Source organism: Spea bombifrons, chromosome 2 (assembly GCF_027358695.1).
Source record: "Spea bombifrons isolate aSpeBom1 chromosome 2, aSpeBom1.2.pri, whole genome shotgun sequence".
Classification (NCBI taxonomy): Eukaryota; Metazoa; Chordata; class Amphibia; order Anura; family Pelobatidae; genus Spea; species Spea bombifrons.
Window position 1 is genome coordinate 61,004,910 of NC_071088.1, and position 16,538 is coordinate 61,021,447.

Sequence of the window (16,538 nt, forward strand, 5' to 3'; positions counted from 1 at the left end):
GGCCCCCTTAACTTCATTGTGCACTGGAGGCAGAAGGAGGCGTCCCGGGTGCCGCTCAGCGGCTGTTTTGAAGGTTGGTCTGTCGCCGAGCGGCCCACGGAGCAACCGGCCTACCGGGAAATTTCCTGGTATCCCGTTGGGCCAGTCCGGCCCTGCACACAATTACACATCCATGATAACACACACATACGTCCCACCTCCCTTCAGCCCCTGCTTACATCTCATTGCTCCTCCAACTTTCTTTCCAGCTGCTTGCACAACTCCGTTTCACCGCAGGATCACCCCAATACATCCCTGTCCCCCTGTGACGTTTCAAAATAGTTTAGAAAATGCCCTTCCAACCTGGACCGAACCAGCTCTTTATAAAAAAAAAAATTTAACCGGTACAAGAAGACAGGAATTACTACCCCTGTAGTTACACCAGTGCTTCTCACATGCAAGACTAGAACAAGCATGTGAATTAAAAGTTTATAATTTGGAACAACTACAATCTGGTATATCTATTTCTTAAATATCAATGGGTATTTAACAAATCAGAACATGTTTTCTTCAGTTTTGTGCTAGCTTTTATGGATATCATTAGAAAATTTGATTTTGTTAACTAATATGCCAGGTTTTTTTTTCTTATCCGCTGTCACATACTAAGCTGGTAGCTGATGTGACATAATTCTTACACTCAGACTTGGCTATGACCTTTTTGATGGCACTATGGCTTGGCTGGGAGTTTTCCAGGTAATGGAGTGATAATGGGTGCTGAGCAACAATCGAAACTAAACAGCAGCTCCTGAGCTGCATCTGGTTTTATGCGAGCAAGGCTAATAGGAGTGTTAAAAATAACCCGTGTCATATAAATGAATGAAACTGTGCAGCATTATTGTGCATGTGTAAACACAACTCTTGCATTTTTACACTGTAGATGTATCCGGTGAGATCATATGCAGGGCTCGACAAATCCTAGCCGCCAGAAATAGCTTCCTGGCGCCTGCGAGGTATGCCTGGTACTGGTGTATCAGGCCTGGCCAGGCCCCCTGCTTGGCTACAGGGGAAGCTGAGGCAGGTGCCGCGGGCACACGGCACTCTGGCACCACCATTACGTGACTTTGAGAGGCAGTAGCGGACAGCTTGCACACAGTGCACGCAGGTCCAAGGAAGTAGGAGGGTGAGGGGCAGAGGGTTAGTGCTTGTGTGTGCGTGTCCTATAGTTTTAGGGTCAGTGTGTGTGTGTATATATATATATATATATATATATATATATATAATGATGCAGTCAGTGTGTGTACTGTACAGTAGTGTCAGTGTGTGTATGTATAGTGTCAGAGTCAGTGTGTTTGTGGGTATATGCATAGTGTGTATGTCAGTGTGTCTGTGTATATTTTATCTATGTTTAGTGCCAAATTCAGTGTGTGTGTTAGTGGATGTTGTTGGATAGTGTGTGCATGTGTATAGGAATTTTCTGTTAATGCGTATTTGTAAAATATATATATATATATTAAGAGAACATATGATGGTGGAGCATTACCTTAGAAGAGAAAAGGACGAGTGGAGATATGACAAAAATAAATGAAAATAAAAAACAGGAATGGGGAAAAAACTCTCCTACATTTTATGGCTTGCTCCTAGATCAAAACCACATTTGTCGATACCTGAATTTTAGGAATGTCCTAAGTTACTTTCCACTTAGAGAAACATTTGTCTATGTGGTGGGCATGAGCGCTTTTCATGAAAATCGTAGAATAAGAAATAGAATATACCTATTCTAGAGCTAAGACCATAGATCTTCAGAAATGGCCTTCCAACATTCCTAATACAATGTTCTGAAGTCAGATATTAGGTGGTAAAAAACAGAAAGAAGATTTGAGATTTTAAGAAACATGACTAGAGCAAATAAAAAAATAGAATAAAATGAAAAAGATACTTAAATGCAGGAATTGTTAAATAAATGCATCAAATATAAAATTAAAGATACTTAAATGCAGGAATTGTTACATAAATGTATCTAATCTGTACATGTTTCCTTTTTAGGTCTTTAGTGTGATTCACCCCAAGTTTACTTAAAAAAGTAAGCATAATCAGTCTGTTCAAAAGTGGACTGTAAAATCATGCCCTTAAAAATATTTGAATATGAATGACAAAAAAAAAGAAAAATATTGAACTACTAAAATCGAAATATCATGTCCAAGAAAACAAAATGAAGTCATCAAAGTTAGACTATTCATACTGGATTTTGTTCGACTTGATAGAGTGATATGCACCTTTTAATATACTGTAAATCACGTAATTTGCAAAGCTGCATTATTTTTATTACTTATTGTAGAAAAAACTGTGTTTTATTGTTGACATCTTCTTCAAATAAATAATGGGTTATGTATATGTTATACATTATAAAGGTTAGCAACTGGGTAACATGAAGAGACAAACACAAATATATATTGATAATTGCCACAACTCTTTTCTAGTGGAAGTGCAGGAGTTAAACTCAGACTGCTTGCCTTCTAGATACCAGGCACTAAGTGTCCTTTTGGTTTGAGAGGGGAAGGAGGGAGAAGGAGGAGTGGAGAGGAGGAGAGAAGGAGGGGGGGTGTCTGTTTTTACGTCTGGTTGCGTAGGAAAGATCATGGCCGACGGAGACTGAGATTCCCCCCTTCTCTAATAAAGCCCGGGAGAAAAAATTGAATAACCTAAAGGGTAAGTGAATGTTAAGCCTGGTGGAAAAAAATAGGGTAATGTGTGACACCGGAGGTGCATGGCTAGATATCTTCTGCATATTAGCAGCAGGGTGATGGGAGAAGGGAATAGCCTGTGTCAATACAGGGCCCTGCAGGGAGGAAGAAGGGTTAAAAGCTGGTTTTGAAGTGGAAGGAAGAGAGAGCAGGAGGAGGAGGAGGGCAATGGCTGTGATTTGGTTGCATGTGTTTAGGTTGTGGATTAGGAGGAAGGGAGAGGGGGAGGGGAGAAAACAGGGCAGGGGGTGTGCTTTAGAAAAAGACAAGGAGAGAGAATATGAGTGAGGGCCATAGTGTTACCTCTGACAGCATACAATGTCTCTTGTGTTACAGTGTATGCTTTGCAACATGGCTTTCTGTTCTGTACTGTATCAAATCTTGTACTATACTGAGATCTCTACAAGGCAGCAACCCCCAGCCTTCTTTCATTACATTAGTTCTGAATGGCGGGCTTCCCTCTTTTTCTTTATTTATAAATACATCTGTCTATACATAACTAAACATAATTTACTGAAAGAGTATATAGGTTGCATGTTATCTATATGTTATACGTATACGAGATGCTGTAGTCTATAACTTATCGGTATGGTAGTATTTTTACCTATACACTGCCGCTAAATTTTAGTCTAATAAAAGGTATTTCCATGTATTTAAAAAGTGTTTTGCAAGAAACAAATTTTTGTTTCTGTGTAAGAAAGCTAAGGCTGGCTTTGGCACTTCCTCTGAACCTCTGATGTGATAGCAACGTGTTACTGTTACTGCTCCATGTGTGTATTCACCCTCTTTCCTCTGCAGACCTGTCCAGAAGCAGATTGTGGAGCTTCTCTGGCTGTTCACATTTTTTTTATTTGCTTGTTTGTCCCAGAGAAGGCATTGTGTTTATTTGTGTCGATGTAGTGTTGATTTGCCACCACCTTTTGTGACACCTTTCCTTAGCTTGTTATATTGAACTGTGCCAGCTTCAGGACCTTTCCTTGTCTGCTTTCAGATTCTCCACCTAACCAATCTGTGGATCCTCCCTCTGTTTCTCTGCAGAAGCTCTACCGTGCATCTGCTTAGCTGGACCTGTGCACCATACTTCCGTCTCCTTGGATCATGCGAAAACCTGGACATCTAAGGGGTGATTACTAGTAGGGAAGTTTCTAGTGGGGATTGATTGATAGCAGGTTTTATTTCATGATTTATAAAGCTAGCATGGGCTTTCGTTAATCATTCCGATTTGACAGCTCGTATAAGTGAGCCAAAAAGGTGTTTACTTATGTATTGCAGCCCTTTTATTGATCAGGGGGAGATATAGCCTTTAGTAGTTGACCGCAGACATACAAATGCTCTTATCTCTCCTTATTGGTATGAAACAATTTTGATCAATTATTGCTGTAAATATTATAACATTTGCATTTGTTTGGAGACCCTGATAACTTTAGATACAAGTATATAGCACAATATTTTCTTAATATTGCAGTGGAGTCGGTAGGCGATATTTATACCTTTTTATTGGACCACAACAGAAAAAGATGTAAAGTGATAGAAGCTTTCGTGACCTCAAATAAAGATTCCGTCTGAGGTCTTGGAACCTTATGTTACTTTACGATGACCAAGTAAAAGATATCAACTTTGACTAAAGAGTTCATCTTCTCTTGGGCTAATATGGCTATATAAATTACCCTTATTATAGTGCAGTAGAAGTAGCTTGGCATTAGTTAGCTGGGAGTCAAGATGAACCGCTGGCTCCGATATCCCAATTGTCATTCATTAACTTACGTCCATGATTAGTTTAAAACATGCTACTTAAGAAAACAAACAGTTGGGTTGAGATCGGTGCATTTAAAAAGTTCCCTCTTCTTCCAATCTACATATTGCAAGAAAATGCATTTTAATATGGAAGACATTCAGTGACCATCTTACTAATGCAATGTGTAAATGTATATGAAGTTTATCTTAAGCAGTAAGAAATGAGAAACACAGTGCCAGCACATCCACTTTTTTAACTACAGCAGTCTAAGTATTCTTGTTGGTATTATGATCCAATGTGCCCGCTGTTCTGTCCACGGTTTAATGCAATTGTGTGTGCATAACATACACATAGCCATGCACACAAACTTTAATATCATAAGTAAAGATTTTTCCTTTTGTTTTTGTTAGCGACTGACTGGAAGGATGGCAGGAGACACGGACGACCGTCTGACACACACACACATCAAGGTAATTGCTTTTCCCGTTTGTGAGTAAAATTTGCTATATTATTAATAGATTTTGTTTATGTGTAAAGCAGCCAGGCACTTGCAGAAAGTACTGACCAGGCAGAGTATATACAAAAAGGTAATAACAGGAGAACATAAAAATAACTTTTTTATGTAGTCTTTAGTCAGATGCACAAATATATAATTAGAATTGGAAGTACTGTCCTTGAAAATTGATAATAATACATAATAAAGTTACCAGAATTATATAGTCAGCTGCAACAGAGTAATGTATGATTAAGTTATGTATGTATCCCGAAAAGAGATGATGTGCCCCTTCAGTTTAGCTCAAATATCCCAATATTTGGGTTTAACCTCATTTAAGGGTTAATAGCTCAAATACAAGCGGGTCATAAAACACATATCCTGTGTGCGCTTCAAAAAATGCAGTTTATCGTCTGGTGATTTGAAGGGCTAATGTTCTCTCGTTTCAGACTTAACCTTGTAAAGTGGCTGTATACGAATATAGAGAGACCTGTCAGACCTTCTGTGTAAATGTCATTTGCCAATGAGAAAAGGCAGATCGCAATTGTACATCACTGGACTAGCACCCATAAATTGTTAGTGTAGTTTTATTAAATGTCAGTGAGTCTTGAGCATGAGGGTACTAAACGGCCAAGTAAACCAAAATCTGGTGCGTTTTTGGAAAGCACTACAAAACCTTCAGTGAAGAACAGATTAAAATGCAATTATTATTGAAAGCTTAAAGTATAGCCTACTAAATTAGCATTTTTCAAAATCCTTCATGTTGCAGTTCAGTACACTAAATAAACCTATGTGACTAAGATAAGAAATTTCTATATTGTATTAACGGAAACTCATCATGAATTTCTTGAGCAATCACAACTTCTATGTGCTTCCAAGTGCTTCTTTCTTCTATATCAGGGGTGTCCAACCTGCGGCCCTCCAGCTGCTGCAGGACTGCATCTCCCATACTCATCATCCAGGCCCTTAGCTGAAAGAGGATTATGGGATATGTAGTCCTGCAGCAGCTGGAGGGCCGCAGGCTGGACACCCCTGTTCTATATAATATATATATTGTGTTGCGGTGGGGTTTTTTATATAGATAGTTACATGTATTTTCTCTTTGTTTTCATTTCATTAGGCTTATCAGTGCTAGTTTGCAGATGCAAATTTTTGGTATGCATTGTGCAGTCTTCTTTTTCAGTATTAACTGCATTGTCTTATCATTCCATTTTAAAAGTTAAAAGGTGCTGAGACTTTTTCTTTTATACATTTACATTTGATGAAGAAAGCATATAAGTTAGGCCAGGCTGCTAAAACAGTGATTTCATAGACCTTTCACTGTGGTCCCTTTTTATGTTTTTTATTATAAAACGTGTGTGAGCTTAGACATTGTTTAGTTATTATGACATTAGTCCAAATTGAATATGTGGAATGCAATAGTAAAAACTCACTTTCTATTAAAGAAAAATCTATTTTAAAAAATGATAAATCAGAAGAGGGTGTCCTTAGATGACATCCACAATGCTTGCTGGGTTTAGTATTTAAATGGGCAGCTATGTCCCCAATTTATTTTAAGCATTAGTAAAGCGAACTTCCTTATGTCAACAGTGACTGAATTGTCTGGACTGTGTTAAAATGGCCCTGTCTTAAAAAATCATTATCATTAATCAACAGAGCATACAATACACTTTACCTTCTCATTGTCCCTCTTTAGGAAGAACAGTGTTTCATTTATACCCAAAACCCTCTTTCTTCCATTAATGTCCCTCTTTTTCAGGAGTTTAAATTAAGTAGTGTATAATTGTAAGTGCCCTAAATCCCGAAACATCACAATAATCTGTTTGCTAAAAGTTGAGTTGTTACAGCAAATCAAATATTCAAAGTGGTTCACTAAACACATAAGACGTTAACACAGGCAAAATTATGTCTAAGGTCTTATCAGACGTTTTTTAAAGAATGGTCAAAGTAGAACGGCTCCTATGTGTTTCTATGTTCTAATTAAATGTACAGTAATATATAGGCTGTGCATATTTGTAGCTCAGAGAAGCGTAATGCTGCAATGTGTTATATAATTGTTATTTATTTGCAGGTCACTTCAGTTGGGAAAAATACCTTAAAGAAACTGGTTCCCAGCCAGCACCCCCTCACTGTTTCAGACAGGTAAGGGAAAATGTTGGACTGATTTAGTTAGAATATGCCTTAATCTCAGCTTCGGAGACCAGCAATGTACCGTATTTGCTCGATTATAAGACGAGGTTTTTTCCAGAGCAAATAATCGAGGTCGTCTTCTAATCAGACCTCATTCTGCTGGGGCCGTGCTGCTTACCAGGCTTTGGTCGCGAGCAGCGTCTCTGCTATTAGCTGCAGGAGAACAGGAAGCTAGCACAGTCCTCACATAACTCTACCTCCCCCCTCCTTCCTCTGGGGGCGGGGCCAGAGAAGTTGCTCGCACAGCCGGGCCCCTGCAGAAGTCTGCGTGTGGGAGATCTGCAGTTCAGGTAAGGGGCTGGGGGGATGGGGGGTTTGAGCGTGTGTGTGTGTGTATGTGTGATTAATGGAATGAATGAGTATTTAAATGTTTGTGAATGAGTGTGTGTGATAGCATGGATGTGTAAGGGGGGTGGTAGCATGGCATAGGGAGGCTGTAATCACACTTCTAACATCCCCAGGTTCCAGCATGTACTGGCTGCCTTGGCTTGATAGGAGTGTGATTGCTGTTAGCAGTATATATATATATATATATATATATATATATATATATATATATATATATATATCTCCAGAAATGCATTTTAACCCCCTATATGCCCCTCTGCCCCATGATATGCCTTATACCCCTATATGCCACTCTGGCATATAGGGGGTTAAAAGGCATATCATGGGGCTGAGTGGCATATAGGGGGTTAAAATGCATTTCTGGAGATATATATATACTGCTAACAGTGTATTAAAAGGCATATCATAGGGCACAGTGGCATATAGGAGGGTATAAGACATTTCTGGAGGCAGAGTGGCATATAGAGGGTTAAAAGGCACATCATGGGGCAGAGTGGCAAATAGGGGGGCAGATGTGCATAACTGGGGGGGCAGGTTGGCAAATAAAAGGAAATAAAAAATATATTTTTCTCAATCATAGCTTTTATTAAATATGAAAATTAGTTTACATGAATTAATATTTACTAGTAAAACTTTTTTCCTATAGGGTAGTCTTATATTCAGGCTTTTTGTTTTTTTCCTAAATTAATATTTTGATTTTGGGGGGTCGTCTTATAATCAGGGTCGTCTTATAATCGAGCAAATAAGGTATTACATGGAAGTCCAGATCTTGCAACAATAACTTATTTCTACCTAAGCTGATATCTTACTGTATCACCTCTCCACAACTCAGTTAAAAGACAATTGTGTGCACCCGTTATTTGCATGAATAATATAGATTGTTTCTGAAATTTGTAGGCATTGGTTTGAATAACTAAGAATCTTTCTACCACTAATTTGTCCAATGACTATTTCTCTCTTACACTCTCCAGTCATGCTCGCCACCTTCCAATGATTACAAGATTGGTATGAAGTTAGAAGCCCAGGACCCAAGAAACACTACGTCAACCTGTATTGCTTCTGTAGTTGGCCTCACAGGCGCTCGGATTAGACTAAGACTGGATGGCAGTGACAACAAGAATGATTTCTGGAGACTGGTGGACTCATCAGAGATCCAACCCATTGGAACCTGTGAGAAGAACGGAGGCATGTTACAGCCACCACTAGGTGAGTCCCCTGTATTAACCTTGTGTAAATGCTCGACATGCTTGGTACTGTTTATAGCACATAGACTGCATAGTCATGAAGAATAGAGTATTAACGTAATAAGCAAACTGTTCAAATGCATGTGTCTTCACACATGTCCTCCATGTCGTCTTTAAAGGAAGGTTTGGCAGGGTTTGACATGTCACCTAGACATAGGTATTTCCTTTGTAAAATAAGCAAGAAATTGTCAGCCTGGTGTATTTTTAGCATTATTTATAAAGAACAGTGACATTTTATTTTAGGAACAATAGAACACATGTAAACAATTAGCAATTGTTTTCTACTATGTAGCAATCTCTGTGGCAAAATTACTAAGACAATAGAAAAGTTGCACAGTTGACAGTCAATGGAGTCCTACAAAAATACAGCATAATGACTTCAAATATATGCATAGATAATGTATGTACAGTATATATCGGACGTGGTGTATTAATGAAAATGTAAAATTATATTTTAAATAATTTACATACACTTCTAAATGCAGTATAAATAAGCTTTTGGTGCGAATGTAGATATTTATCTTGAACTAATTATTCAAGAGTTAGGAGTAAATTACATTACTGTCCTGGAGTTACAAAAGTTTTATTGGTTGCCGTTTAGATGTTTAAAAACTGAGGCTGCTTGACCACTAGAACATCTGAAATGCATTGTGTGCTGTATCACCCGACATATTCTTGGTTTGGCTGGTCAGAATCTCTTTGTAAATATTAATTCTGTGCTCAGGTTTCCGACTTAATGCCTCCTCATGGCCCATGTTCCTTCTGAAGACTCTAAATGGAGCAGAGATGGCACCTTCTAAAATATTTCACAAGGTACATGTGACTTGTATCTAATCTAGTCATATTATCTTTGCATGCGTATTGCTTGTCTAGTTTTGTAGCTGAACAATGTATTAATTTAAGAGATATTTTAATGGTTATCTTTTTCAGGAACCTCCTTCTCCTGCACAGAACCACTTTGAGATGGGGATGAAGTTGGAGGCTGTGGACAGAAAGAACCCACATTTTATCTGCCCAGCTACCATTGGGGAAGTGAGGGGTAGTGAGATTCTTGTAACATTTGATGGCTGGAGAGGAGCTTTTGATTACTGGTGCCGATATGACTCTCGTGATATCTTTCCTGTGGGATGGTGCTCCCTAACTGGTGACAACCTGCAGCCACCTGGGACCAAAGGTATGTCTTTATTTGTAACAGTCACCATATGATGGTTGGGGACACCTCTCGTACTGTTGCTATCAACATGAAGGCCTTTATGGTAACATTGAAATGTATATAATATTTGACAATTTTCTCACATTTCTTATGCTAAGGGCCACAAACTATTCAAGCTAAGATTGGGGATGGAAGCCATATCCAGCCTGGAGATCTCCAGCTGGACAACAGTATAGTACACCTACGAATAGTACGGTGACCTATAATACAAATCAATATAACTACACCGCCTTTCTCATCACACAATATTTTTCCTTGTGTACAGTTGCCATTCCAAAGAGCCCTCTGCCTGCTGCGGGTATTGCCACTGCAATGATGCGGGGGCCCAAAAACCTGCTGCCTGTTGTTCCTGGACGCAGACGCAGAAAACCAGGAAGGAAGAAGGGTCAGCTGCCAAAGGCTCTTATCCATCAGCTGACAACTGCACCACCAAAATTCAGAGAGCCTTTTCATTTCCCCAAGAAGCGAGGTCCAAAACCAGGAAGCAAGGTGAGGGAACTAACCAAGCACCCACCGTATTTTGACAAGTGAGGCTTAAGTCTCTCAATTAGAAATACAGTAACTGGAAAAGTGATTAGCATTTTTCATTTAAGACATAAAGTTTGCACCCAACCTGCTCTTTCACTTCATATTAACTGCATGTAACCTCTGACCGCCATTCACCAACATCATGGTTTGGAACTTTTACTCCCCAATCCCAAGTATCCAGGTTCCTTATCAGTGGATTGCCAAGAGTTAACAAGAAGAGTTAGATCAGTTTACAGTAGGCTTCTGGACAAAAGATTGGAAAGTGTTATATTGACTCCTCTGTATGGACAATTGAAGTTGAAGCATGCTCAAAACTCACCTTTTGAGAAAATATAATAAACTATTTGTGGTTTTGACTTTTTTTAAAACATGTTTAATTTCTACTTTATTACTTTTCAGAGGAAGCCTCGACTGTTGTTAAACCAAGTACCTACATCTCCCACTAACAGTACCCCAGAGCCTGACACCAGTACAGTACCACAGGATGCTGCCACTGTCCCATGTGCAGCAATGCAAGCTCCCACAGGTACTCCATCTGAAATACTCATCCACACCTAAGGCCTAAGGTCATCATTGTCTTTCGTAACATAAAACATGTTACCCTGGCATGCAATTAAATAAGTCATGCTAGTTCTTGAATACTAAGGAGTCAGTCCTATATTGTGTCCAATCTCTGTAGTTTGCATTTACCTGAACAAGAATGGGGATTCAGGCCCACACCTAGACCGGAAAAAGGTCCAGCACCTCCCAGATCATTTTGGTCCAGCACGGGCTTCAGTCGTCTTGCAGCAGGCAGTTCAGGCTTGCATAGACTGTGCACACCACCAGAAAACCGTGTTCAGCTTCCTGAAACAGGGACATGGTGGAGAAGTGATATCCGGTGAGGATAAACAAAATAATAATTCTCTTAACTGTTTTTTTTTCCTTCACCCATGTTCTCTTCATTGATTTCCGTTCTGTCTATAAGACCACCTACTTGTGATTCCTCCTATCTTTCCATACATGCGCCAACATCGTTACTACTAAAGTCTGCTTTTAGTGCTTAGTTCCATTAAAGCAATATGTTGTTTTATAGCAGTGTTCGAGAGGGAACAACATACTCTGAACCTTCCTGCAGTGAACAGTATTGGTTATGTTCTTCGATTTCTGGAGAAGCTTTGCAGAAATCTGAACTGTGAAAACTTATTTGGAAATCAGCCCTTCACACAGAACTCTCTACCGCCTTCTGGGTCGTATGATGATCGGTATCTAGCAGGTGTGTGTGCAAAAAGGCAAGACTGTACAGTAGGTATTAATCTTGAAACTCTTGCCACATGGTGATAAAACCTTTTTTTTTTTTTTTTTTTACTAGAAAGGGGTAACGCTGAGAACGGGGTCCATGGGCCAGGAAGAGGCTCCAAGAGATACCCACATGAAGTACCTCCTTATAATGCCCCTTTATGTCCAAAACTACCAAAGAATGATTGTCATGTGTCAGAAGGTAAGGCATTGTGGACATTGTCTTCCTGGATATATGGTTACTGACATTCAGACCTTAAACAGGTTTCATTGGAGATAAGAATCAGTTATTTGACCATTAGCCAATTTGACCACCTTTATATTGCCAGTAAAATTACATACTCATCGTATATATGTGATGGGCATTAAGACTATTCTAGTAAATTCAGATTCATATACACAAAAGGCCCATTTTCCAACTGTTGAGCATGAACTTTTTTTCTAAGAACGATCTCTGTGATAACATGTTATGATTATGTTATTTCCATTATATAATTCCATATTTTTATGTGACAACTTTGTATCAGTAGTGATACCACTCTTTAGTTATGGATAGTTATAGATCTCAATATAGTGGTATCAAAAAAAAAAAAGTGACTATTCCTGCACCTTCCCTCTATACCAGCAGCACCTTAATAATGGGAAATAATGTTGCAGTGGGGGGGGGGGAGTTTGCTTTGTTGCGTATCTTCCTTAAATGTAATGTTCACTATCATTCATTTAAGTGTTAATGTGTTCATAAGCAACAGACCTAATTATTTCAGATTCCTGCATGTAGATACCTGATTTTGTGCTAATAAGACTGCACTAGGGAGTCTATTCAACATATTTTAAAGGCCTACATCACTGTTTATTTAACTCACTACATTAACTATGTTCAGGAAAAAACATGAGTGGAGGGGGGCAGTGTCTCTTCGATTATATTGCAATAACTTAAAAACAGGGAACAGGAGATGTGCCTATGAAGGTGAGATCTTCCTGACACCTCCTCCCAACTAGCCTACACGTTTGAGGTTTGAGTTGCCTGAATGCGTAAATGCTCCCCTTGGACTTGGGCCTTGTGGGCTCCAACCCTTATTCTTATATCAGTGATTGGAGGTATTACTTGCCATTTCTCTGACTACCTTTATGTTGTATCCATGTATAGCATTCTCAAAAGTGCATTGCGTTTTTAGTAGATGGCATAAAAAAATGCTCAGTATAAACCAACTAGAAGTGTTCTCTGCCCCACAGGAATATTTTTCACAAGCACAGCTTTAAAAAACTGATTGCAGCCCCTTTCCCTCCATTTTTTGGTAATAGGGGAAACATTCCTGTTGGATGCTGGTCTCCCAGGGTCCATGGAGCAACGTCTGGGCCCTACCAATTCTCCCAATAGTCCCAACCCTGGTAGAATCTCCAGAAACTACCATTCTCCAGCTCAACGCAGTCTTCATCAGCAAAGCAGCCTTTCTCAAGGAACAGTGCGTAGGCTGAGCTCAGGTGGTAAGTTAGGCATAAATACACTGTGTAAGCCTCATTTTGCAGTGTAGTCATCATACATTATAACTTTATGGACACCTCTTGCAGTGTAGAACAAACAGGATGATGTTATGGGCCATGGACCATAGCCTAACATGGTCACAAAGAAACACCTGTGGCCTTGGTCATCGCACCACAAGATGTCCCAGATACACAAGATATATGGGCACTTTAGAACACAATGGTGTTTATTAATTCCTCAATTAGATTCTTGTGCTAAGATACCTCTGTCTAATGTATTGTTAGGTTGATGAAAGATCAAGATCATAGATCAAGAAAGTCTTGAACTATGCATTATGCACCACCAGATCAGCCATTCTGGAAGAATATACTTCCTAAGGATGGCCTTTCCCAACACTGGGGTCTTTTCATGCTTTGAGGGCGACACCAGTTGGTAAAAAATGTGAGTTTGTATCTGTTAACCTGCACAACTTGCAAATTCACTAAAACCAACTCACATCAGGTAGGAAAAAAGCAAGCAGCTTGTGGATTCATGAATCTATGAGTTGCATGTGCATTGCATCCTCTAATGGCTTAAGGTATACCATTCATATCAATGGGTCCCATCCTCCATATATATACATATATATAATGAAGAAAGGAGCACTTAGAAGAATTGTAGAAAATAGAAATGATCAAAAATCGTCACATCTCCTGTGCACGCTGCTTTTTTCCAGCTGATAAGAGTATGTTTGTTTTTATATATATATTGTCTACACTGTATGCCCCCCCGTGAGGGGCTGAAATGTCAATTTTCTGATAAATGTCCCTTTCAAGTATATATAAATACTGTATATATTTACAACTGCATGCATTTTATAGGAGCAGATGGAAGGAGGGGTGGATGGAAGGGATAGGTTTCATATGCTTCTGTAAAGGGTTTTTTAGGCAATTTAAGCCTGTGCAGGGGAGGGGGCATGGTATCTATTAAAAACCTGCAAGGGTTTTTAATGTTTACTCTCATCCCATTGTGCACAGAGTGGGAGAAGAGGTTAAGAGGCAGTGGTTTGGCAAGTTAAAGCAAGCCATGGCAAGCAACCTCGATCAAGTCTGGTCAGTCTACTTAACCCTTAACTCAACTGACCACCCAACATCTTAGTGAATAGACCCAACCATGAAATCAGTGAGTTGAAACCACTACTCTCCTCCAGACTCCACAAAAACTCCCAAAAATGGAAAAAAATCCCATTCTGTTTCTCATCATGCAAAAAGAACAAGTGTCAGAGATCTAATTAATGTCCTCCTTATGTGTCATTGCTGGTTTTTTTTTTGTTTTTTTTTTAGAGTCAGAGCGGTTTCAAAATGGTCGAGCAGGACCTCGTGACCCATCGTCATGGAACATGGAGGATGTCATGCAGTTTGTCAGAGACGCTGATCCACAGCTGGGATCCCATGCAGATCTCTTCCGTAAACATGTGAGTCTTTATGAACTGCACCTAGTCACATGAACAGTAGCATGATAAAATGTTAATTAAATCACATGCTTTCCAAAGCCATAAGCATTTGGATGGGGTTCTGTTACCACTTTCTACAACACAAAATAAAGAAAAGTCATTTTAGCCATATCCTACATACCAAATAAATTTATAGGTATGGTACTAACCATTTAACCTCCATATTGAATGTCGTTACCCATTTGTCCCCCTCTTGTCCTTAGGAAATTGACGGCAAGGCTTTGCTCCTCCTGAGAAGTGATGTCATGATGAAGTACATGGGGCTAAAGTTGGGACCTGCTCTTAAGCTTTCTCACCATATAGACAAATTGAAGCAAGGGAAATTCTGACCAACATTTTGGTTACATTTTTGCATCCTCTAACTGTTCATGTCTAGGACTCTGCTGCCCCAGCAGTCTATTGGAGAATCACCTTGTGAGGAATGGGACTCAAAGCCCTGAAACCCCTTTTTTGGTGGGGTTACAAAATGGTGACAAGAAGAACCGTTTCTAAAATGAGATCTTCCTCAAGCCCTGTGAACTTGTCCTTGGTATTTCAAACTAGCGGGAAGATGGGAGATAAAGGCATTACACTTATGGGTGGGATGTGCTCCCTAATGTGCGCCCAATAAATCCTGACAATACATTTTTCTTATCATATATAGCACTGGCAGTGTACACCACGCTGTACATAGTAGAGTATAATAGGCACAATTAATTACTGTCCAGAAAAATTTGCAATCTAATGCTTTGTCAGAATTATTGGTGACCATTATAAGCCCTTATACTTCATAGACCATTCTGCCCTCCCCAGTTTAATATTATCTGACAGTCTGCTGTTTATGTAATAAATCCAGCTATACTGCCCACATTCATTGTTCTCAAAATCCATCTTACTTGCTGGTATTTATTGGGAATGAGGCTGATTTATTTTGCATAAAGAAATTATTCTGGAATATTAGTGCCACTGTACAAATTTACATTTTTTTTCTTTCACCTTTTAAACCAGAGAAAAAGTCTACTTTCTATTTGGTTCAGATAGATAAATTGTGGAAACCTATAAAACATCTTTCTAGAAAACCTGGCAACTGTTCAACAGAACTCATCGCATTTCTTGGTGATTTTTTTTTTTTTTTACTCAATCTGTTTATTTCACATAAAATATATAGTGAATGGTATGCAGCAGTCATGGAAATAATATATGCATGATTTGCTGCAATCGCAAAACAACTGAAGAGTTTTGTGTGTCTGTGGTTTCTTATAGCTGTTACTGAAAATAACATAGCCATTCTCATGTCAGGTGCCTAATACCTTTCCTATTGTTACTTTAGAGGTGTGCATTGAGCCGTTTTAGCAAGGAAAGGGGAAATAGAATGGACTTCTTAGTTCCTCATTCTACAATGGTCTGCGGGTTTATAGGAATGCCTTAAAGACCTAAGTGGGTCTAATCAAGTCAGTATGGGAATAAACATTGTTAGGAAGAAGTAACTACCTTCAAATTCCAGAGTATGGTGTACCCCAAATAATGGGTGGGTATAATTATCAATCTTATCAATACGATTATTGATAATTATAATGAAACCCAGCTCATAGTACGGTAAAGTAGCCTAAAAATGAAACGAAGAGTAATCTTAGTGGAAACCGCTCCCTATTATAATACATTATTGTGAAACTGAACAGAGTAACTAGTTTATAAACAGCATATTCTAAATCCATCCTCTTTGGAAAAAAGAAAAAAAGTTGAATGAAAAGAACTCTCTCTCACACAGTAACGAAGCCCGTACGAGGTAACAATGTCAACCGCGTCAAATCTGCTCCCCTAACAAAGTGGCACAA

At 39.1% G+C, this 16,538-nt stretch overlaps 1 protein-coding gene across 6 annotated transcripts; it reads left to right on the forward strand.

The window, feature by feature from the left end:
• The first annotated feature begins 1,099 nt into the window (after positions 1 to 1,099).
• Positions 1,100 to 15,937, forward strand: SCMH1 (Scm polycomb group protein homolog 1). Of its 6 annotated transcripts, none has more exons than XM_053454443.1 (15): positions 1,100 to 1,173; positions 3,759 to 3,843; positions 4,866 to 4,925; positions 7,020 to 7,090; positions 8,458 to 8,692; positions 9,455 to 9,543; positions 9,661 to 9,904; positions 10,209 to 10,432; positions 10,871 to 10,997; positions 11,151 to 11,351; positions 11,547 to 11,726; positions 11,823 to 11,951; positions 13,052 to 13,234; positions 14,555 to 14,685; positions 14,928 to 15,937. In XM_053454443.1, exons 2-15 carry the CDS (start codon positions 3,819 to 3,821, stop codon positions 15,051 to 15,053), a joined length of 2,025 nt encoding a protein of 674 aa, XP_053310418.1. In that variant the 5' UTR covers positions 1,100 to 1,173; positions 3,759 to 3,818; the 3' UTR covers positions 15,054 to 15,937. The 6 variants fall into 6 exon arrangements, with proteins under 6 accessions (XP_053310418.1, XP_053310420.1, XP_053310421.1 ...); XM_053454445.1 differs by lacking the exon at positions 1,100 to 1,173 and adding an exon at positions 2,568 to 2,685 and having other exon boundaries at positions 3,712 to 3,843; positions 11,550 to 11,726; XM_053454441.1 differs by lacking the exon at positions 1,100 to 1,173 and adding an exon at positions 2,569 to 2,685 and having other exon boundaries at positions 3,712 to 3,843.
• Positions 15,938 to 16,538: the final 601 nt, after the last annotated feature.